This window comes from Salmo salar, chromosome 04 (genome assembly GCF_965601325.2).
Source record: "Salmo salar chromosome 04, fSalSal1, whole genome shotgun sequence".
NCBI lineage: Eukaryota > Metazoa > Chordata > Actinopteri > Salmoniformes > Salmonidae > Salmo > Salmo salar.
The window spans coordinates 16829595-16854865 of NC_138294.1; the positions used below are offsets into that span (position 1 = coordinate 16829595).

The following is a 25271-nucleotide window of genomic DNA, read 5'->3' on the forward strand; positions in this document are numbered from 1 at the left end:
AAAGTCTCAATTCAATTACATTTTTATTCAGGCTGTAACAACACATTTTTGTGAATACTTTCTGAAGGCACTTTATTTAGGCTTGCCATAACAAAGGGGTTGAATACTTGACTCAAGACTCATCTTTTCATTTTTTGTTAATTTGTAAAAATGCCAAAAAGCATCATTCCACTGACATTTTGGGGTAATGTGTGTAGGCCAGTGACAAAAAATAAATAAATCGCAATTGAATCCATTTTAAAATCAGGATGTAACAACAAAACGTGGAAAAAGTCAAGATGTGTGAATACTTTCAAGGCACTGTATACCGTTACTTGACATAGTATATATATATTTTTTCTCAATATATAACGTCTTCTATTACGTCCTTTATTACATAGTATTTGTGTTCACTTGTATTTTGTATTCGTGGCTTTTTCTCTAGTATTGCACTTAAAATGTGTTCATTCGTTCAATATTGTTGCCACAGGAGTCAATATAATGTGTGTATTCCAGGAGGCCGTAAAAGAGTCCCAGTAAAAAATAAAATAGTTCATATTTCACGACAAAGAATCTAGTACTTCAGAGCCTGGTATTATTTTGCAACTTAGATGTCAGAATAAAACTTGCAAAGAAGTAGCACATTTTTCCATTAATCGTCCAGGTCCTGTATTTTATAAAGTGTCTCAGAGTGCTGATCCAAATCTGATCCAAATCAAAATCAACTCAATGTTTATTCGTAAGGATACAATGAAATGCTTACTTGTCATTTTTTATTTGTTTAAAGGCATAGTTGGGCTTTGTCGTACAATGAACCATGAGTTCTCTTATTACCAACACCGTATTACAGTGTTTAGGTTCAGGGATCCAGAGCGGATTACCATTGAGGCACTACCCCATGGACTGAATCAACTCAGTACACTTGACATTACGCTGCTGTAACAGTTGTAGTATTCGTAACACTAACAAATAACTATGCTGTTACTGTAGTAACTGCAGTGTTACTACTTAGCTATAAGAGCTTATTGTAAAGTGTTACTTTGCATTACAGCAACTTATTGTAAAGTGTTACTTTACATTACATCAATTTATTGTAAGTTGTTACTTTACATTACAGCAACTTAATGTAAAGTAATCAACATACGAGGACTCTTGATTACTCACTTGGTTGTTTGCATGAGGAAGAGCTAGTTGGTCTCTGGAGTAATGTAGCGAGAAAGGGGGGGTAGTGTGGGGAGCTCCACATAGCAAGCGAGTCTTCCAGTCTATATTTATGTGAGGGATTTAAACCGCTGTAGCACGCCAGTCATCTGACCCAATTACAGCTCGGACGGGAAGCCAATGATTTGGTGTCACTCAAGTCCTACAGCTAGTGTGTAGCTTGAAACCAGTCCAGCGCTGCCTGGCTAGACCAGAGGGAAGACAGATACAGTAGAGCCAGGCTGTTATTCACAGTGGTGTACTGGTGAAGTAACAGAACATCTCTTTGTGAAAAGATGAAATGTTTGCATTAGACAAAGACTACATTTCAACATTAGACTGTCAGATGTACAGTAAATTGTGAAAAGTGTGTGTGCATGCATTTGTGTGTGTGTGTGTGTGTGTGTGTGTGTTGCTTGGGTTCAGTATGAGGTGAGAGGTCAGTCCCACTCTAAATATTGAGACAACTTCTAATTGGACCCCATTGTGGTAATGGTGCATAGAGACCATGTTGTTCATGTAAATATGTGAACTAGCTAAAGTACTTGATAAACATACAGTCCAGTGAAGTTTGAACCAGACAGGGCTGTAGTACTGGAGTACTATACTAATGAGTTAACAAAGGTCCTATAGTGACTGAGTTGTTGGCAGGCTGTTTCAAAAGTGCCCTGGGCTGGTCAGTGGTCTACCTTGTGACTCCCCCCCCCCCCCCCCCCCCCAAAATAATTATTAAGCATTAGGGTGAAGAACGAAAGAAAGAGAGAACGAGACAGAGAGAGAGAGAGAGAAAGCATGCATGCAGACAATTGAACGCTTGTAACATATGGGTTACAAAATCAACATCTATGGTCCAAAATGGCATGTGTTAATTCTCTAGTCTTTTTAAGTGTCCACCTCAACTGATACTGTACAACAAATGTATCTTAAACCTCAATCACTACATTGACTGAAGGAAAACAGAAAATCAAAAACTGGGCAGACAGACAAACACGCCACATTTGTTCACCCCAATGTGTTTTTAATCACATGGCCTTTCATAACATTTCACTATGTAGGTGTTTGGCACATTTAAACGAGGAAATCAAGTGGAAATAGTAAAAACACAAGACAATAAAACACTAAGAAAAGTTACTTTGGAAGTGCTGGATTTGTAATCCAGTTTAACAAGGTTGGCAGTGACTCAAACGTTTCCCCAAGATGTACAGCCTCTATGGAAGCGTGCTCCCCATTCGTATCGCCAGACAGGAACATAGTTAAGCAGCTATTGGCAAAGAAGGGGAAACATACACTTGAGATAATGGCTTATTTTTGGGACCATTCTGGGAGAAAGAAAAAGGTGCTTGAGAGATTTACGAGTGCATCTGATTTACGAGTCCTTCTTGAATATCTCCAGCTCTGGGTCTGTACTCACAATGCCTTTCAGAGAAGGAGTGCTAATCTAGGATCAGGTCGCCTCTGTCCATATAATAATATAAATGATGATCTAAAAGGTTAACTGTTCCTGGATCAGCACTCTGAGACACTATATATACAGACCCCGAGCATGTCCTTATACCCCACCAGTGTATAACACACTGGCCCATTCTTTCCTCAAGGCCCCCATTATTAGCGAAAAATAATTATATTTCCGTGCTAAAACCCGACTTTAGACAGGCCCACTGGGCTAAAGATGGACCAGCCCCTCTGGCATTTGCCAGAATTGCCCTACATGTTGAGTCTGTATGTTGAGTCCGTCTCTGACCCCCACAATTGCCCAAGTCTGAACCTGAGACCAACTGAGACATGGTCCTTCTAGCGGCTGTCATTATCCGTGAATGTCACGTACGGCTGCCAATAGACCCTGTCTGCTAACGCACCTCTCCTACTGCTGCTGCTCCCTCTCTCTCTGAAACAACAAAAACACAGTGTGAGTCCACTGCAATGCACTTTGCTGCACTTAACTCTAGTTGAAAGAGACATGGATTATTTCTTGGAGGGAAATGTTGAGATTATGACATAACGAAAGAGCATTAGGGTCCAGATAAATGTCTGCCAAGCGTATTTTGGAGAGTTTTTGTGTCAGTTCATTCCAAAATGAATCCCTCCGTTCATTGAATAGGCTGCTAAGGGAAACCGACACTTCTGTTAAAGGGGGAAACTGCAGTTGCTACATTTGTGGATATATAAATTCATTATATATACCCATCGATTCTTATAGAATTTAACTTAGAAATGCCTTAAACTTAGTTCAACTGTTTACCCCATCAGAACCCAAAATATAAGCTTTTTTGACTCCAATGTTTGTAAACTAAATAAACGTAAACAAACACTATATAGCCCTAACATATGGTTAAAACTATCATTTTGGACGGTCAGTCCTTGCATACATAGCTCTGTCTACAGATTTGAGTGTGGTTACATTTCTCCAGTCCCATCTTTCAGGTTTTTACCGAAACAGGAGCGGGGAGGACACTTTTTGTAATTGTTTCAACTGCTGAATGCCGCTTTAAAGTCATATGGTGACCATGACAAAACAAACTGTTAGTTGGCCTATTACAGTAGCCCCCCCCCCCCCTCCCCAGAGCCATTCATAGCCCTCCATTCATTTAAAGAGATTGAAATGGGACCTTGAAAACAATGTCAGTATTTTTTATTAAACCCACGCTTTGGACTCCACGTGTCAATGTATGGCTCGTACATGAATAGTACAACATCTGTAATCTTCTCCTGTCGGATAGTGCTTAAAATGTCTTGTTCGTGACAGTTGCACGCTCGCCCCTTTGCCAGTGTCCTTAAGTGACACTGGTGCGCACACTGTCTACATTGTTTAACAGCAATAACCGACTGTTGCCAGTATCTAACTCCTTACCCTCAGGCTTAAAGGGATACTGCAAGATTCTGGCAATTCTGACAAGATTCTGGTTGTTTTCCGAGCCAATGCTAACTAGCATTAGCGCAATAACTGGAAATCTACAGGTACGCTAGCGTACGCTACAAAACCCAGCACGCAAGCAACAATATTAAAACAAAGGGCACACACACCACTGGAGGGACAAAGGGACCTAGCTCAATTTGAATTCCATTTTAAAGGTAGCGGAATGATGTTGCCATGAGCGGCACCGCAGATATTGAGATGAGCGAGATGCAAAGGTTCGCTCTCACACAGTCACACACAGTATCTGTGGTGCACGGTGCACGGGTTCGCTTCAGGCTGTTACTGTGTGGTAGCCACGGGACCAAAACAGTGGAGAAGTTGAGCCTCGCGCTTTAACGCTCTTAGATGTTGCAGAAATTGACCCACTACGCTGTTTGCTTTCTGCATCAACATCATATTGCTGAGTCTACCTTTAAAGCAAGGGAGTCATTTAATAAATAACAAGCCTAGCTTTTCCCTGGTGGGCATTAGGAACTGGAGAGGGAAACTTAAAATAGATCAAACGCATCAGTAATGTGAAGTTCTATCAGGCATCTTCAGTGAAGCTCTGTAACACAATGGATCCCAATAGAAACATATGTTTGTTGTGGACACTGGTTTCTCATATTATGCAGAAGACTCCTGAGTTAAAATAGGAAGACTGTGAATCATTCCTTTTAATTAGCAGTACACAGAATGCAGTCAATCTGTCCCTATTGTTTTGGAGCCAGGCACAGTCAACATTGGACATTTTTCTCAGTGTGTGTGTGCATGTGCGCTTGTACAGCACTCAGCTGGGATCTCTGGCTTTGTTATCTGTGTTCTCAGAGAGAGTTTTTTTGTGTTGTCGGTGTGGGAGTATCCAACTGTGACAAGCAGCTCAGCTCTGCTCGGCAAACACTAAACTTTGGAGCGGAGTCCCCGAGGATCCGGAGCGGAGCCGCACACTGACTTGGCCCAGTGGGAGGCTGGGCGTCATGGGCTGGGAGCAGATCGCTGATAGTGCTCTACCTCTGACTTAGTTACTGATTTACACACTAACTCCATAGAGAGAGTGGGAGAGGGAGACTAAACAAAACAAAGTCACATGGGACAGTAGTTTATATTGGGGCCATACCTTTTTTTTGTCAAGTGGACCATATTTTTTGTCTAAGTCTTGCCTTTTGGGTTCGTGAAAAGACAATATCTATTAGGCATTCCTTAATTCTCAGTCTGTGTATGTTGAAGTATTTTGGAGCCCATATGTGAAGTTATCTAACAAAGAAGGTTCCCCATGTTGGACAAAGGGACGTTGTCACTTCTGATTATGATGGCGGAGGGTGAGAGAGGACGCCCGTAGCACGGTACATCCAGCTGTGTCTGAAAGGGATTAGCTCAGCAATACACACGCACACATGCACACACGCACACACGCGCACACACACACACACACACACACACACACACACACACACACACACACACACACACACACACACACACACACACACACATCAGCAGCTTGCTGGAAGACTCGTCATCTTTAAGGGTCCTAATAGATCCTCAGTCTGAGTGGAACTACATTAGTCAGTTCAGCTTTATTAATGGCTGATCTTCACCATGTGTTTCCAGCATCATAACTAAGGACATGCACTTTAGAATAGATGGTCAATACCAGGGATCATCAACTACATACAGCCGTGGGACGATTTATCTTGAGCGGATAGTCAGGGAGCCAGAACATAATTGCAAATAATTCGTAGGCCTAGTGCGTGGAGCCGGGACAGGTGGCACCAAACTGGTGACATGCACTTCAGGGCGAGTGCGAGGAGAAGGCACAGGACGTACCTGACTAAGGACACGCACTCCAGGGAGAGTGCGAGGAGGAGGCATAGGACGTACTGGGCTGTGGAGGCACACTGAAGACCTGGTGCGTAGAACCGGTGCAGGATATACTGGACCGTGGAGGCGGACTGGAGGTCTGGAGCGTAGAGCTGGCACAACCCGTCCTGGCTGAACGCTCACTTTAGCCCGGCAAATGCAGGGTGCAGGCACAGTGCGCACCGGGCTATGAATGCGCACTGGAGATACAGTGCGCATCACCGCATAACACGGTGCCTGACTGGTTACACGCTCCTCAGGGTAAGCACGCCCGCTCTGCAGCGCTCTCAATGCCAACACCTCTCTCCAGAATCTTTCGTCGAGTTCCTCACTTGACTCCCTGACTGGCTCTGGTTCACCCCTCAGCTCCGCCGACCACTCCATGTGCGCCCCCCCAAAAACATTTTTGGAGCTGCCTCTCGAGCTTCCATTGTTGCCGTGCTAATTCCTCGTAGCGTCGCCGTTCTGCTCTCGCTGCCTCCATCTCCTCCTTCGGACGGCGATACTCCCCTTTCTGCCTCCAGGGTCCTTTCCCGTCCAAGATTTCCTCCCAGGTCCATTCCTCTTTACCACGCTGCTTGGTCCTCTGGTGGTGGGAGATTCTGTCACGGTTGTGTGTAGGAACGGACCAAGGCGCAGCGTGAATATCGTTCCACATATTTTATTATAATGTGAAACTATGCAAGACATACAATAAACAAACAAACCCTGACGACAGAGGTGCAACATGCACTAACTCAAAATAATCTCCCACAAACAAAGGTGGGAAAAACAACTACTTAAACATGATCCCCAATTAGAGACAATGATGACCAGCTGCCTCTAATTGGGGATCATCCAAAAAACCCAACATAGAAAAACAGAAACTAGAACGAAACAACATAGAAAAATAAAACTAGAATAAACCCCCCCAGTCACGCCCTGACCTACTCTACCATAGAAAATAAGAGCTCTCTATGGCCAGGACGTGACAAGCTTACTTCTCCAAGGCATACTTACTTACTCAAGTCTTTACAGCTATTGCTTGTTTATTGATAGTTTACTAGAAACGGTTTTGGAAATTAAGTAATTGTAACTCGCAAAAGGTATTGTTTCACAAATAGCTATAATGTATAGAACGTTCCACCCCTCTCCGTTATCATTTTATTTTCATTGTCGACCTGATCCTGAGACATACTCAGTCTTAGAGTAGACAATAGACATCAACAACTTTATACTCAACCTCGGAGCTCAGCTCGGGGCATTTTCACGTCACGTGAGACAAATTCAACATCAGAACTTGGGGGCATGTTCACGTCACGAGAGACACCACCAGAGTGGATTGGATGTTAACCTGAGAATTCCCATTGCCCTACCTCTCACTCCTCCTCCAGTTGGTCTGTCACCTCTGTTGTGACAGGGAGAGTGACAGGGAGAGCAGCACCCCATTTCATCCTGGCAGGCTGGCTCGTTAGTGTGTGATTTATCACTCTAACACTGGGGGTCTGGTGCTGAGGTGGTAATGTCCTGGAGGGATGACACACAGTCTCGGGGGGGACATTGTTAATGCCCAGCCAGCCAGCCTGCCCTGAGTTTGACCAGTTTCCTCTGAGTTTATTGTTGTTTCCCAACAGACAATGCAACTGCATAGCTGGAGGGGGCAAACATGAGCCGTAATTGCTTGATCTGATTGCCTCAAGTTAGTGGACGAGTAACTTTTTCTTTAAAGAAATGTCTCTGTATTGTGACTAACCGAAACTGTAGGAGTAGAGGGCAGCAGGTTAGGCCAGTTAAATGAATACCCGAGCCGACAAGGTGAGAAACCTGTCAATGTGCCCTTGAGCAAGGCACTTAACCCTAATTTGCTCCAGGGGCGTCATACTACTATGGCTGACTCTGCAAAACAACTTTACACTGCACCTATCCTGTGTATGTGATAATAAATCATTTTTTTTCTCACTAAAGGGTAAAAAATTGGAAGTGCTGGAAGCACACTACAGTGTGAACCTTATGACCCTCGACATAGAAGTCGAAATAACTTTCCATCTAAACTTTGGGTATGATGAATTACATTTTTTCCTGTCAGTCTGCCCCAGCAGGTGCCTCATTTAAATTCTTCCCTCTCAGAAACTCATACAAACTGAACTGTACCTCATGCACTCCCTGCCCTGCCAGACACATGGAATACAGCACATGTGGAGCTGAATCGGTTACATGTGAGCTTTTTCTACATACACTCATATCCCTTTCTCCTCTCGACCTCAACCTAGTCTGTACTGAGCTGTAGCCAGCATAACGTATCTACTATCAGTCAACCCTTTATTTTGGACAGATAAATAGATAGCTCTCCATACATCAATATGTGCATTAGTAGATTTGTGATACACAGACATACAGTATGCACACACAACTTTTTCTCACTGTTGTTTTTAGTCTTCTCTTGCCCTAATGAAGTTCAGGCTTGGAAGGTGAGAGCGAGAGAGTGAGAGTGAGAGAGAGTGTGTGTCTAAGTGTGCAGTTTGAAGGTGACAGCTTCTCTTGCATGATCATAAGCAACTGTAATGGCCTCCAGATCATCAACCCCACTGACTTGGTGTGCACGTGCACAGACACACACAGACACACACAGACACACTGTGCCAAATGAAACATACCACGCGACCACTGCTATTTATTATTATATCTCCCTCTTTTTTTCTACACCAGTCCTCGGCTCCATATAGAGCTGAACGCGCTTTAAGGGAGGGAGAGAGTTTTCATGGGAATCTAAAGCTGGATCCAATTATGTTTCTCAAAGGTTGGGGACCATGTTTTTCTTATCGGACCATAGCGGTTTGGCGGTTTCGTTCTAGAGGCCCCCGCACTGAGCTCCATGCATGAAAGGACATGATTTAGTGGCCCTCAAACACACATTTTTGCTGACATGAGTTTTGAGAGCTTTAAAAAGTCACGGACATACCGGTAGCGTTTGCCAGCCAAGAGTACATAGCACCTCTGAATATAATGCCAGCCGTAATTTGCAAACTGATTCTACATGTAGAACAGGACAGAAATGTCAGCAGTCAGACGTACACCAGCGGGTGGTCCCTGAAACACACCGCGCCGAACAAACTGCAGACAAACAGCAGATCATCATTCCGTGCGGTGTGTGTGGTCCCTAAGAGAACAGAGATCTGAGGAAGTTGTCATTTCAATGCCCTGTCTCAATGTTAGACTATGGAGGCACGGCCCGGGCCGCCAATCATCAATGATGAAGGGAAAGGAGATGCGGCAAGAAAGAGAAAAGGAAGCCATCTTAGACTATTGAGATACAGCCCTGTGCCACCACACCACGCACGACCAGCCCTCGTCTTCCACGGCCCATAAATCTCAGCGGCGGGATGACAACGCTCTAGTCAAAAGCAGCAGACCTGCCCTGACAACAGTCTTGGTTGTCCTAACCCTTTTCCTAACCTTAACTTAATTGCCCTAACCTGCCACGTTAATTCTCCTAACTTGCTATGAAAAGTCACTTCTGCTAGTCAAAAGCAGCAGACCTGTCCTGAGAACAGTCTTGGTTTCCACTAATGCGATACAGCATAAATCTCAACGGCGGGATGACAACGCTCTCCCGGCTTAATGGCGCTGTCGACAATCATTAGAAGCCCACCACGTCAAACTAACCACCGAAACTCTCTCTTTCAGTGATATTTTACAGAAAAGTCCCTTCCTTTTTGAGCCGCGGCCGGCTCCTCCTTGAGACATCTGCAGAGGAGTTGCTCATAATTATGATGGATTAGACTGTGGCTGGATTCTGGCCCTGGCGCGTTGTAATTATTTCACAGATGCTGCGGATGTTACATGCATTAATAATGGCGTGTGGCAGACAGAAATCAATGCCATCGCTGGAATCTATATTTGCTTCCCTGGGGGAGGGGGGGGGGGGGGGGGAATGAGGAGGAGGAGACGAGTGAAGGTTCACAGTATTGCTCTTTCACTCTCTCTTCTTGGAGAGAGATGCCTCCCTGCATCACAATGCAATACAACCCTCAACAGCCTTTAACTGGCTTCTCACCTAGCTACGATAGGCCCGTTGGTGTGCAGTAGCTCTGAAACCCTTCTCTGAAATATCTCCACACAAGGACATACTGTAATTATGCTACATCAGCATAATTTGCCTGCTGAAAATTTGACAAAGACTTGGCTGTGTTGATGTTTACTAAGTTGGTGATATTGCGGTGCAATGGGCAGGACAAGTCAGCATTGTTGTCAAGTCACAACAGACCAGAATGACTGAAAGGGGGCAAGATGTGGTGTGTGAGCACTGCAGGGGCCGAATCATATTACAATATGAGAATCAGGCATCTTATTTCCTGCCTATCCAGTGTTATCCGATCGTGACTCCACCGTGATGTCATTGCTTGACCTTGTGAACAATAGACAGCCCAGAGTGTGAACTAAGTTGACTGTCTGTCACAACGGCCAAACCAAAGGTCATGGATTTGATAAGCGTACACTCAATCAAATCCATAATGTAATTCAATATCTGCGACTGCCCAATCGTCCCTCTAGGTGTCCTCTAGGAGTTGTGCATTAACTCTATACCTCTAATCCCATATGATAAAGTTCCTAACTACAGTATAGGACAGAGTAGACTGTCTGTCTTGGCTACCAGGGACTCACACCTCTGTGGAACCAGGGTTATATTATCCAGAGTATGGCCTTACTGACATGACAATATGGAGGGGATAAAGCCAAGTTTCCTATAAGATAGTTGGCCTCAACCACCCCTCGTACAGGTAACTGCCAAAATAAAGGAAACGCCAACATACTGTCTTAATGGGGCTCATTTACTCAAGTGTTTCCTTTGTTTTGGCAGTTACCTGTAAATTACAATGGGGCAGAAGGTGAGGAATAGCAGTGCTAAACAGCCGACGCCTAGCAAGCTCTTTTCCCATCTACCATCTGTAATATTACCAGCCTCCTTTCCCCGCCTGTCTCAAACATCAACATTACAGAAGGAGAATATCGTTGTTACATGACGCAGCCTCAGTCATGTTTCAACAGTTTGAAAAATGTGGAACTCAGCATTGATGTAATAAATATATACTGAACTAAAACATAACACCAATGTGCAACAATTTCAAAGATTTTACTGAGTTATAGTTCATATGAGGGAACCAGTCAATTGAAATAAATTAATTAGGCCTTAATCTAGCGGAGGCAGGTAGCCTAGTGGTTAGAGCGTTAGACTAGTAGCAGAAAGGTTGCTATCCCTGAGCGGACAAGTTAAAAATCGGTTGTTCTGCCCCTGAACAAGGCAGTTGATCTGTTCCTAGGCTGTCATTGTAAATAAGAATTTGTTCTTAACTGACTTGCCTAGTTAAATAAATAATATATTGATTTCACATGAGTGGTAATACAGATATGCATCTGTTGGTCACAGATACCTTAAACAAATGGGCCTCAGGATCTCATTATGGTATTTCCGTGAATTCAAATTTCTATCGATAAAACGCAATTGTGTATGTTGTCCATAGCTCATGCCTGTTCACAACATTGACATCAGCAAACTGCTTGCCCACACGACGCCATACACGTGGTCTGAGGTTGTGAGACCGGTTGGACGTACTGCCAAATTCTCGAAAACGATGTTGGCGATGGCTTATGGTAGAGAAATCAACATTAAATTCTCTTGCAACAGCTCTGATGGACATTCCTGCAGTCAGCATGACAATTGTTCATGTGGCATTGTGTTGTGGGACAAAACTGCACATTTTATCCCACTGGATATCATAAGGTGAATGCACCAATTTGTAAGTCGCTCTGGATAAGAGCGTCTGCTAAATGACGTAAATGTAAATGTCATTTTAGAGGGGCTTTTTATTGTCCCCAGCACAAGGTGCACCTGTGTAATAATCATGATGTTTAATCAGCTTTGTGATATGCCACACCTGTTAGGTGGATGGATTATCTTGGCAAAGGAGAAATTCTCCTAACAGGGATGTAATCAAATTTGTGCACAACATTTTTGTGAAATAAGCTTTTTGTGTGTATAGAACATTTCTGGGATCTTTTATTTCAGCTCATGAAAGATGGACCAACACTTTACATGTTGCATTTATATTTTTATTCAGTGTATATACATATTTACTATACCTGTAACAACTATATTTAATATTCCTTTAAAGTGATGATACAGAGGTTTTGTATAATTTCGGCCAGTAGTTTTTAAATTAGCACTCATGAGCCAAAACGGGTGCCTGAAAATTGTGCACAACGTCATCCATTTTGTATGATATGTTATGAATTCCAATTCGTACAATACGTTACAAATGTGTAAATGCTTAAGATCCCATTCAATCTCTTTTAACAAATATACATTTTTTCTTCCATATTGAATGAAAAAAAGGTACCAGTCCCCAGCAAAAAATGGAACAAAACCTATTCCCCATCCTCTCCTTCAAGAAAAGGGTAGTGTCATCTTATCCTCCAGCACGTATTACAAGTCATTCTATAGCATAAACTCCCAGCATGTAGCAGTTCATGGAATGAGGTCAGTGTCTAGCCATGTGATCAGACACATGCACCCCTTTGTTTGATACAAGCAGCATATGCCTGACAAGAAAGAGGCATGGTGGAGGAGTAGAGGAGCCGTTGGTATGTCTCCTCTCTCGCTCCCTTCGCTCTTCTGTAAACATGTTCGGCTGCTTCTAGCTGTGGAGTGAAGCCTCACTCGCCAAGCTGAGCCCCAAAGACAGCTGCTCAGGTTCGGAGCTGTGTGCTGTGTTGTGAATATGCTGCGCACGCAAAGAATGCTGCAAGCTGCCTCTGGCTTTTCTTTCTTTATCGAGACCCCTTCCTTCCTGGAGCTGTCTCTCTATATCGAGACAGTTTCTAATGTCTCGTTGCATCGGGGGTGGGGGGGTTGAGGGTGTGGGGGTTGGGAGAGGGGGGTGAATGTGCATAATTTGATCATGTTTTGTCTACCCAATAATGTTTTGCCTGAGAGAGTCTGTCTCAGAGAAGCATTCATACTGCTCTGGCTGCCAATTGATTCGTGAGAATCTGAGTGCCACTGCGTTCATTTGTGTCTAAAAAGAGCAGCACATTCAGAAGATATATTCCTCAACTTCACTGGCGTTTCTCCCATCAGGTACAGCATGATGGATGTAGACTGGGAATATTATGCATCTGGCCTCGTGGTATTTTTACATTTAGCTCGGTTGACTAAAGGAAATGGAGCTGATTGTATTTCACCATCTCTGATTTCATAAAGGCGGAAACTCACAGGACAGTATTACAGAAAGTCTGACCTCCTTTTTCCATAAGTAAAAAATGTTCAACTGCGCTGGTTCCCACACTGTGTGTGTCACTCCAAGTTGACCCGGGATAACCTTCCCCCAGCATTCTTATTTCTCTCCCTGCTTGCCACCTAGTTGAGGATAATCTAATTCTGTGACTCTTCCTTCATATCGCATAACTGAAATCCACTCAGAGCCAAGTGTAAACATATTACTCCTTTGACTCAACTCTGTAACCCAGGCTGGCGATGATTTCAGACTCAATTACTGTTTCCCGACACTTTATTTAACTAGGCAAGTCAGTTAAGAACAAATTCTTATGTACAATGACGGCCTAGGAACAGAGGGTTAACTGCCTTGTTCAGGGGCAGAACGACAGACTTTTACCTTGTCAGCTCAGGGATTCGATCCAGCAACCTTTCAGTTACTGGCCCAACGCTCTAACCACTAGGCTATCTTCCGCCCCCATGCAAAGGGTCGCCGCCCACATGTGTTTTGTCCTCAGTGTTTATAAATAAATCCAATTCCATTCAATTTAGGAGAGAATGTGTGTTATTTCCCTTTCGTTTCAAACAAATATGATGTTATGGGAAAGTGGAAACTAGTGATGACATTTGACGAATCATAGGATGGTTGTATAAAAATTGTCTATTATCATATAATACCAATTTCCACATTAATTCAAGATCAGTGCTATGTGCACCATTCACATTATTGTTTAAATGTGTAATCATACCTTATCACTGTCTGTTGTTTCTGTATTTCATGGTTAGTAATACCTCTCTCTCTCCGTCTCTCCTGCAGGACGCACAGAGGGCAGCCCTGTGAATGGACTCAGAGCAGGCCAGATGGAAACAGAAAAGGCCAGCCAGGAGACGGAAGAAAGTCTGATACTAGCACAACTCTGCGCCGCCACTCAACCAGACAACCTGATCACCGCCAAGCTCCAAAATGGCACCCAGTCGCCGGAAGGAGCCCATCAGCAGATCAACGGGGATGGAAACTGGAACCTTTACAACAAGGCCGTGGCAGGGGTTGTCAACCCAATGAAGAGACACAGGGAGAACTGTAGCAGTCCTGCCAGAGTGCAGGGACTGTTCAACCAAGGCTCTTATAACATGATCAATGGCGGGGATCTGAAGCATGCGCTCTGTGACCAGTCCTTACTGGGCCTTCACCAGGCCAAGAAACTCAGATCGGATTTGGAGATTAATGGAGGGGATGGAGAGGAGATGTGGGACAAAAAGGATGGTGGGGACATCATGGACGATTTCCCAGAGTTGACAAAGCCTGGGGAGTTTGACTGCGATGGGACAAGACTGGATAAGAGAAACTGTAATACTTTCTCAAATGGAGGGGATATTTTCTCACTATCGAGGAACAAGCAAATAGCTAACGGTGCTACAGTGAGCCCCAATTCCATTAAAGGCACACCTGGTGACCTTCTAGAGAAAACTCTGTCTCAGTATTACCCAGAACAAGTGTCCATCGCAGCACAGACGGGCGCGCAGGAGTTTCAACCAGAGGTGGGGTTGGTCGACGACATTAGCTCACTCACCAACGAACTCCCTGAACTGCCTGAACAAGCCACGACGCAGTCACCTACCTCTCTTACCTCAGGGTTCCCTCCCATTTCAGCCCAGATGCCTGCCTCTGAGAAACAGCAGCAAACTGGGGTAGCAGCCCCTAAAGGGCAAGGCAGCAATGGATATAACAACTCAGCTGCCCCGTATATGGTGAATGGGTATTCTAACAGTTACAGAGGAGAGCACCAGCAACAGCAGCCCGCTGACGGCTCACAACATCAGAACAACACAGAGGGCATTTACAGGAAACCTAACCAGGAGTTTAACCATCAGAACTCTTTCCTGACCCCTCTAGAGCAGAGCACTCCGCTGCAGACAGAAGAGGACATTGTGTTCAGCCCCGGCCCTTTCCCCAGCCCAGGCATGGGGCAGAGTGAGGGGAGGCGCCGGCAGCAACAGTATGGGATGCAGCAACAGCAGACCGGGAACCCCTGTGGAGCTGACTCTACGGGCCCCCAGGGCTCCATGGGCCCAGCTTCCCTGCCCGGTGGTAGCGAGCCCGGACCCCAACGCTCCCATCAAAACGGGATGATGAAAGACACGACCCAGCAGCAGCAGAGAGGAGGAGCGGATCCCAGTTGCCCTAATTCCCAGATGGGCTGGATAGATCTAAACTCCCGGGGCCAGAGGCTGGAGCCCGACTCAGCACGGAGGTTCCAGACAGGGGGACAAAGCTTCGACGTAGGACCCACCGGAGGGGCCTACCAGCAACAGCAGCCGCGGCCGGCCCAGTCGCCTCACCAAGCGCCTCCTGCCCAACACAACCCTGCCCCAGAGTGGCAGCAGCAGGCCGACTCTAAAGGCCCTTCTCACATGCACCAACAACAGTGTAATCTTCCTCCTCAACAGCAGCCACATACACAACACATGCACCAGCAGCAGTGTAATCTTCCTCCTCCTCAACAGCAGCAGCAAGGGGAGAATTGTTTTCGAGCCCCCATGCAGCCAGAGCACTTATGCGAAGGCGACCCAGATCTAGAGGAAATACTATCACCTAGCTTTTTGCAGCCGCCACAACATCCACAACATCAACAGCAGCAGCAGCGCCCGCTGTCCCATCCGTCTCAGTACGACGGACAGCAGTCGGTCAACGCACCCCAGTCGCAGGACCCCAACCAGGGCACGATGGACGGTCAACAGCTAAACAAACTCAAGCTGGAGGACTACATCAGGCTAGAGAAGAAGCTGAAATCCCCTGCTGGAGGCTACAGAGGTCAGGGTGGTCAACCCCAGCCTGGGCACCAGCAGCAGATACAGTCTATGATGAGAAACAACCCTGGGTACAATCCTGTAGACCCCTCTCAGCCCAACGACGCACAGCAGTCCCAGCAGGCGTCATGGAGACAGAGCAGCAGTAATACCATGGAGATGGAGATGGAGCTGGAGATGAAGCAGCAACAACAACAGCAGCACCAACAACAACAGCAGAGGCAGTACACTCCAAGCCCCGGACCCAAGCAATACTCCCACCAGCAGCCGCCACCGCCCCACCTCCGACAACCACACCCCAACCACATGGACTTCCCCCTTACCCAGACCCCCCCACAACCGCTACCTCACTTACCACACGGTGCTTTAAACCAGCAGGTGTCTGCACAGCAACAGCAGATGTATCCTAAAATGGAGCAGAATCAGCAGGAGTCTTGCGCCCAGTTCCAGAGGGGGGGGCCTCCACCCCTGGGACATGGGGGACCCCAGGGGGACTTCCAGAGGCACGCGGCCCTGAGGATGCATCTTCTACAGAGGCAGTCTGAGCGTGGGTCTCTGGGTCACACTCATCCACAGACCCCTGTAGACTACAAGCGCGGCGTCCGGCCCATCAAGATGGTGAATGGGCCGCGGTTCGAACACCCTCACCACCAAGGGCCTGGACCGCCGCCCTTGATGCAGCATCAACAGCAGGGCCGGGAGATGGGTATGGTAGCGGGGGGCATCCAGGTCAAGCAGGAGTACAATCCACAGCCCCAGACGTCGTGCTGCGGCGAGCAGAGCCAGAGCAGCTCCCAGCGGAGCATCCTAGCCACCATGGAGCAGACTCTCAGACAGTATCAGCTTTCGCCAGTCTTCGACAGGAAGTCCCTCGTCATCAGGTCACCCAACAAGGTCAAGGTGGAGCAGTCTGGCGCTGTGACGGTGCTCTCGACCCACGCGGACCTGGACGGTGGGTTGGGTGGGATGGAGGACATGGGGATGGGGCGCCCTGGCTCCAATGGGCTGAAAAGACCCCACCTAGACTTCACCCCCAAGCAGGAACCCCTGCTCCAGAGTTTTATGAATTCCCCCATGAAACTCTTGGATACTCCCATTAAAAACCTATTGGATACTCCTATCAAGACCCAGTATGATATCCCTTCCTGCCACTGCATGGGTGAGTCACATTTCATGTCTGTCTTTACACACAGATTATTTGTTGGTTGATGTCTAATTTGGGTATGGGGGTTGTCTCTTTCTTTGTTTTGATACAGAGTCAATCAGTGAGAAGGACGAAGGGCCGTATTACACTCACCTGGGCTCCGCTCCGAATATCAAGGCCATCCGTGACATCATGGAGACAAGGTGGGTTGTTTTATCCCACGTCATTCCACATAATACAAAGGAACAGGTTTTTCTATGCACAATTACTGAATGTATAACTTTTCAATGTTTCAAACAAACATTTAAACCGTTGCTTTCTCACACGCAAATAAACCATAGGAACAGGTATTTCTGTGCACAATTACTGAACTTTTCATGGTTTCAAACAAACATTTCAACTCAAGCTTTCTCACACCAGAGCCATTTTGGGATCACTTTCTGGTCACATGACCTCCATACTCAGAGTGACAGGTTCCTGATTTTACCACTCACCAGAATTCAACATGGTGGCATATAAATCATGACATGGATATGACACATAGACATTCCATTAGTATTTAACCTGGGAATACATGCATCAAGTCTGTATTTGTTCCATTCCTTTTACATTTGTGATCCTCTGTAGCTGTGTGACTGTGGTCCTCTGTAGCTCAGTTGGTAGAGCATGGCTCTTGCAACGGCAGGATCATGGGTTCGATTCCTGAGACCACCCGTACGTAAAATGTATGCATGCATGAATGTATGCTGCTTTGGATAACAGTGTCTGTTAAATGGCATATATCCAGTGATGTATATAAGCCCTGGATTGCTGATGCTATTGAGAGGCTTTGATGCCATATTGGTACTCCCCAGTAGGAGCAGGCCGTGTTCGGAATGAATGGAATTCTACAGTGTTTTAAGGACACAATTACATGTATTTTGTTGTTGTAGTGGGGACAGTAACATTAGTGATCTCTAAAAATTGTAATTTAAGGATTTTTTTTTATTTTTATTTGTATGTTTAGGCGACATCATATAATTTAAAAGTATGCATTATGGTGTCTGTAATAGAATAAACGTGGCAAAAACAAAATGTAGACATTAATAAATGCATTTCTAAAGCTTCCAAAATATTATTTACAATGGTGGGAGAGTGCCAAGATGCCATTTCTGTACAGCACTTTGAGAATATCAGCTGATGTACGAAGGGCTATATAAAAAAATATATATAAAAAAAATTAAAAAAAATATAAAAAATACATTTGGTTTGATTTTATGGAGGAACTGTGGTTTCAACACAGATATATATATATATCATTGCATACAGTGGGGGGAAAAAGTATTTGATCTCCTGCTGATTTTGTACGTTTATCCACTGATAAAGAAAGGATCAGTCTATAATTTTAATGGTAGGTTTATTTGAACAGTGAGAGACAGAATAACAACAAAAATATCCAGAAAAACGCATGTCAAAAATGTTATAAATTGATTTGCATTTTAATGAGGGAAATAAGTATTTGACCCCCTCTCAATCAGAAAGATTTCTGTCTTCCAGGTGTCTTTTATACAGGTAACGAGCTGAGATTAAGAGCACGCTCTTAAAGGGAGTGCTCCTAACCGCAGCTTGTTACCTGTAAAAAAGACACCTGTCCACAGAAGCAATCAATCAGATTCCAAACTTTCCACCATGGCCAAGACCAAAGAGCTCTCCAAGGATGTCAGGGACAAGATTGTAGACCTACACAAGGCTGGAATGGGCTACAAGACCATCGCCAAGCAGCTTGGTGAGAAGGTGACAACATTTGGTGCGATAATTCGCAAATGGAAGAAACACAAAAGAACTGTCAATATCACTCGGCCTGGGGCTCCATGCAAGATCTCACCTCGTGGGGTTGCAATGATCATGAGAACGGTGAGGAATCAGCCCAGAACTACACGGGAGGATCTTGTCAATGATCTCAAGGCAGCTGGGACCATAGTCACCAAGAAAACAATTGGTAACACATTACGCCGTGAAGGACTGAAATCCTGCAGCGCCCGCAAGGTCCCCCTGCTCAAGAATACATATACATGCCCGTCTGAAGTTTGCCAATGAACATCTGAATGATTCAGAGGACAACTGGTGAAAGGGTTGTGGTCAGATGAGACCAAAATGGTGCTCTTTGGCATCAACTCAACTCGTCGTGTTTGGAGAAGGAGGAATGCTGCCTATGACCCCAAGAACACCATCCCCACCGTCAAACATGGCAGTAGAAACATTATGCTTTGGGGGTGTTTTTCTGCTAAGGGGACAGGACAACTTCACCGCATCATTTGACGGGGCCATGTACTGTCAAATCTTGGGTGAGAACCTCCTTCCCTCAGCCAGGGCATTGAAAATGGGTCTGGGGATGGGTATTCCAGCATGACAATGATCCAAAACACACGGCCAAGGCAACAAAGGAGTGGCTCAAGAAGAAGCACATTAAGGTCCTGGAGTGGCCTAGCCAGTCTCCAGACCTTAATCCCATAGAAAATCTGTGGAGGGAGCTGAAGGTTCGAGTTGTCAAACGTCAGCCTCGAAACCTTAATGACTTGGAGAAGATCTGCAAAGAGGAGTGGGACAAAATCCCTCCTGAGATGTGTGCAAACCTGGTGGCCAACTACAAGAAACGTCTGACCTCTGTGATTGCCAACAAGAGTTTTGCCACCAAGTACTAAGTCATGTTTTGCAGAGGTGTCAAATACTTGTTTCCCTCATTAAAATGCAAATAATTTTATAACATTTTTGATATGCGTTTTTCTGGATTTTTTTGTTGTTATTTTGTCTCTCACTGTTCAAATAAAGCTACCATTAAAATTATAGACTGATCATTTCTTTGTAAGTGGGCAAACGTACAAAATCAGCAGGGGATCAAATACTTTTTTCCCCCACTGTATATCATATATATCACATTTAATGTGGAGACGTTACAATCAGAACGCTCTGTAACGTTACAATCAGAACGCTCTGTAACGTTGTACACTTCTGAACCCCATATTTACACCCACACTTAACAAACATTGTTCATATTCTCATTTTATTGCCGTACACTCTTCTGTTACTATATCACATGCATCTACTCTAACTATCATTCTTGCTTTTGAAGGTCTGGGCTAACTGGCAGTGCCATCAGGATTGAAAAAGTGGTGTACACAGGCAAAGAAGGGAAGAGTACACAGGGATGCCCCATTGCTAAATGGGTAAGTGTGAATGAAGTATGACAATATCTCAGAAATTCATTTTTTATTATTATCACACACCGGATAGGTGTAGGGAATGTGTTGTTTTACAAGGTCAGCCATAGTAGTACAGTGCCTATGGAGCAAATTAGGGTACTAAAATCTAAATATATGGAGGATTCACTCTGAATTGGGGCTGCTGTAATGTGTACCTTCCATACTTTGGTGATCACTGATCAGACAGTATTGGTTTAAGAATAGAGTTGAAGTCATGGGTGGTGGTAGCATCTTATTAAGATGTTCCTTTCCTTCATCAAGTGCACATCGACAGATCGTTCACGTTGTCAGCTAGGCTATTCGAACCAGCGACCTTTCGGTTACCGGGCCAACGCTTTAAACGCTAGGCTACCTGCCACCCAATTGGGATAGCTGAAATTAGAATCGAGGATTGGTATTTAGAGCAAAATTGTCAATTGTGAAAACGCACCATATTGTAATTTGAAGGGAAATTTTACTGTACTGCTGTGATCTCAGACCAGATGCCTCTGGGAAAAAGGCACTTCATCTCAATGAGATTTACAATCAAATAAAATAAATCAAAACGTTGGTGTGTTCCAGGTGATCCGGCGCGGCAGCGTGGACGAGAAACTCCTGGTGCTGGTGCGTGAGCGGGAGCGCCACAAGTGCGAGGCGGCGTGCATCGTGGTGATCATCCTGATCTGGGACGGCATCCCCACCACCATGGCAGACCAGCTCTACATGGAGCTCAGCGACACGCTGACGAGACACGGCGCCCTCACCCAGCGACGATGTGCTATCAACGAAGAGTAAGGGCCTTTGCCTCTAAAATCGTAATTTCTAATCAGGGGCGCAACTTTCACTGGGGACGGGTGTCCCCCCACATTCTGAAATTGCATTTTTGTCCCCACCCCCAAGTTTTAGCATTGGAATGTGATCCTAAACGAGGCAATGGTGTGTTTTAGGACCATGCGGACGCCTCCGAGTGGTCGGGTACGCTGTTTGGAGAGTTTATCCATCTGGCAAAAAATAAAAAATAGAAATGATGTACCGCCCTCTTCTAAAACCAAAGTTGCGCCCCTGCTTCTAATCATACCATACATGTGTTTAGACAGCTGAACCAAGCGCACACATTTTCTTCACCTTTTCTAATTTTAGTCATATTATTTATTTGACACGGACAACGTCCAAGACATTACTGAGGGGGACTGCAACCACATTGTGCTACTCATTGCTATGCAAATACAGTACACTGCAAAATAGTACACTCAAAACAGGAAAGTCCGCCTCAGGTGAATAAGTTTTTAATTCAAATGTACAACCAGTTTAAAATTAAGGTAGGCCTATCTGTGACCAACAGATGCATATCTGTATTCCCAGTCATGTCAAATCCATAGTTGAATTTATTATTTCAATTAATTTATTTCAATTTACTGATTTCCTTATACGAACTGTAACTGTAAAATCTTAGAAATTGTTGCATGTTGCATTTATCTTTTTGTTCAGTGTACAACTTCAAATTGAATATAATACCTGAAAACAAACTAACTGACAACCAGACATGACACACACTAGCTAGGCATTTGATCAGTTGATACACCATAATATTAAAGGCCAGCTTGTCCCGGTCCTGATACCAATGAACAGAACAGCTCATTCACACACTCCCTTCTGTTGTCTTCTGGGTAGCTTCACTTTACAATACCCTGAACCCTATCTGGGATGAGTTACCTGGTGGTGAATTTTTGATAGTTAAAGGCTATTCAACCCAACCCGTGATGAGAGGAAGTGATCCCACTTACCATGTCATAGCGTTGTTTGTGACAAAGTTTGCCCAAAGCTGGTCCATCAGAATCATCCTACACTCAGTCAGTTAGACATTCTAATGCTTTATCCCTCTGTGTCTAGCCTGGTCTCCGATCTGTTTGTGCTGTCTTGCTAACTCCTATGGTCATTTGTTGGCATGACAATGACCATTCACAGGAGTTGCTAAGACAGCACAAACAGATCTGGGACCAGGCTATTCCATGTATAACATAGCTAACTAATTTAGTTCTCCAAAGCGCTGTGTTTGTGGCTACACTGTCAGGTAGAACAGCTTGTTCTAGTCAATGCACACAATGACTGCATTAACTATTCTACTGGCAGCATCTGTCTCAACCGCTCAAACAGGAAGTGTAATGTCTGCACTCTACAGGAGCGCATGTGTAATGGTGTAGCGTGCCGTTTCGGCATGATGTAATGTCATTCACCGTGTCATCAAACAACTGCCAACAGTATACTATGAATAACATTTACCATGTCATTCACATAGGCATGGGACATAAGGCGGAAAGGCTTAACTGCAGGTTTCCAATGTAATTTTTCACTGCTAGGCTGACTCATAAGTAAAAGTTATAGGAGTTTCTTTGTGTGCTCGAAACTACACTTTCCCACTGGGAAGCGATGATTAGTTCCTATATAAATCTCAATTATCCATACTTACGTTTTCGCAATTACATTTATATTTGACTTAAGATATTGGGAGTATACAGTTGAAGTGGGAAGTTCACATACACTTAGGTTGGAGTCATTTTAAAACTAGTTTTTCAACCACTCCACAAATGTCTTGTTAACAAACTATAGTTTTGGCAAGTCGGTTAGGACATCTACTTTGTACATGACACAAGTAATTTTTCCAACAATTGTTTACAGACAGATTATTTCACTTAGAATTCACTGTGGGTCAGAAGTTTACATACACTAAGTTGACTGTGCCTTTAAACAGCTTGGAAAATTGCAGAAAATTATGTCATGGCTTTAGAAGCTTCTGATAGGCTTATTGACATCATTTGAGTAAATTGAGGTGTACCTGTGGATGTATTTCAAGGCCTACCTTCAAACTCAGTGCCTCTTTGCTTGACATCATGGGAAAATCAAAAGAAATCAGCCAAGACCTCAGAATTAAAAAAAATAAATAAATAAATAAAGCCAGACTACAGTTTGCAACTGCACGTGGCGACAAAGATCACACTTTTTGGAGAAATGTCCTCTGGTCTGATGAAACAAAAATAGAACTGTTTGGCCATAATGACCATCATTATGTTTGGAGGAAAAAGGGGGAGGCTTGCAAGCTGACGAACACCATCCCAACCGTGAAGCACGGGAGTGGCAGCATCATCTGGTGGGGGTGCTTTGCTGCAGGAGGGACAGGTGCACTTCACAAAATAGATGGCATCATGATGAAGGAAAATTATGTGGATAAATTGAAGCAACATCTCAAGACATCAGTCAGGAAGTTAAAGCTTGGTCGCAAATGGGTCTTCCAAATGGACAATGACCCCAAGCATACTTCCAAAGTTGTGGCAAAATGGCTTAAGGACAACAAAGTCAAGGTATTGGAGTGGCCATCACAAAGCCCTGACCTCAAATCCTATAGAAAATTTGTGGGCAGAACTGAAAAAGCGTATGCGAGCAAGGAGGCCTACAAACCTGACTCAGTTACACCAGCTCTGTCAGGAGGAATGGGCCAAAATGTACCCAACTTATTGTGGGAAGCTTGTGGAAGGCTACCCAAAATGTTTGGCCCAAAGTTAAACAATTTAAAGGCAATGCTACCAAATACTAATTGAGTGTATGTAAACTTCTGACCCAATGGGAATGTGATGAAAGAAATAAAAGCTGAAATAAATAATTTTCTCTACTAATATTCTGACATTTCACATTCTTCAAATAAAGTAGTGATCCTAACTGACCTAAGACATGGAATTTTTAATTGGATTAAATGTCAGGAATTGTGAAACACTGAGTTTAAATGTATTTGGCTAAGGTGTATGTAAACTTCCGACTTCAACTGTACGTAATAAACCTTTTTTGGAATGGTAACCGTACCACCTGGTATTTGGAAATGTATAAATTCACAGCAATGTGTTTGATTAAATATTTATACACAGGATTTAAACCAAGCCTATGACAATAAATAGTAGGTGTTGATTAAGGGTTTTGACAAATGTACTTCTAGGAGGGAGCACTTGGTAAATCTAGCATGGAGTTTTATGAATAGCATTCAATGAGTTGTTCCTCTTGTCCTTGTTGTTAAGGAGTACATGTGCCTGATATAAAGGAGTTGTTCCTCTCATCCTTGTTGGTTAGGAGTGCATGTGCCTGATATAAAGGAGTTGTTCCTCTCGTCCTTGTTGTTAAGGAATACATGTGCCTGATATAAAGGAGTTGTTCCCCTCGTCCTTGTTGTTAAGGAATACATGTGCCTGATATAAAGGAGTTGTTCCCCTCGTCCTTGTTGTTAAGGAGTACATGTGCCTGATATAAAGGAGTTGTTCCTCTCATCCTTGTTGTTAAGGAGTACATGTGCCTGATATAAAGGAGTTGTTCCCCTAATAGTTGTTGTTAAGGAATACATGTGCCTGATATAAAGGAGTTGTTCCCCTCGTCCTTGTTGTTAAGGAATACATGTGCCTGATATAAAGGAGTTGTTCCTCTAATAGTTGTTGTTAAGGAGTACATGTGCCTGATATAAAGGAGTTGTTCCTCTCGTCCTTGTTAAGGAGGACATGTGCGTGCCAGCGGTATAAATGCAATATGCAACAATATCGAAGATTTTACTGAGTTACAGTTCATAGAAAAACATCAGTCAATTGAAATAAATTCCATAATCTATGGATTTCACATGACTGGGTAATGGGTGCAGCCATGGGTAGGCCTGGGAAGGCATAGGCCCACCCACTGGGGAGCCAGAACCAGACAGAGATACAAATATAAGCTCCCACCAAATATACTGAACAAAAATATTAATGTAAAGTGTTGGTTTCATGAGCTGAAATAAAAGATCCCAGAAATGTTCCATATGTACAAAAATTGTATTTCTCAGAAATAATTGCACAAATTTCTTTATGTCCCGGTTAGTGAGCATTTCTCCTTTGCGAAGATAATTCATCCATC

The 25271-nt window shown here is 44.2% G+C and overlaps 1 protein-coding gene across 1 annotated transcript in view; it reads left to right on the forward strand.

The window, feature by feature from the left end:
- Positions 1-25271, forward strand: part of LOC106602283 (methylcytosine dioxygenase TET2) — a 58080-nt gene that overhangs the window by 23899 nt on the left and 8910 nt on the right. The window contains exons 2-5 of the mRNA XM_082974142.1: positions 13999-17148; positions 17246-17336; positions 20243-20336; positions 20934-21142. Of these exons, the coding sequence (XP_082830268.1) occupies positions 14043-17148; positions 17246-17336; positions 20243-20336; positions 20934-21142 (3500 nt within the window). The 5' untranslated portion in view covers positions 13999-14042. The remainder of the gene's footprint in view (positions 1-13998; positions 17149-17245; positions 17337-20242; positions 20337-20933; positions 21143-25271) is intronic.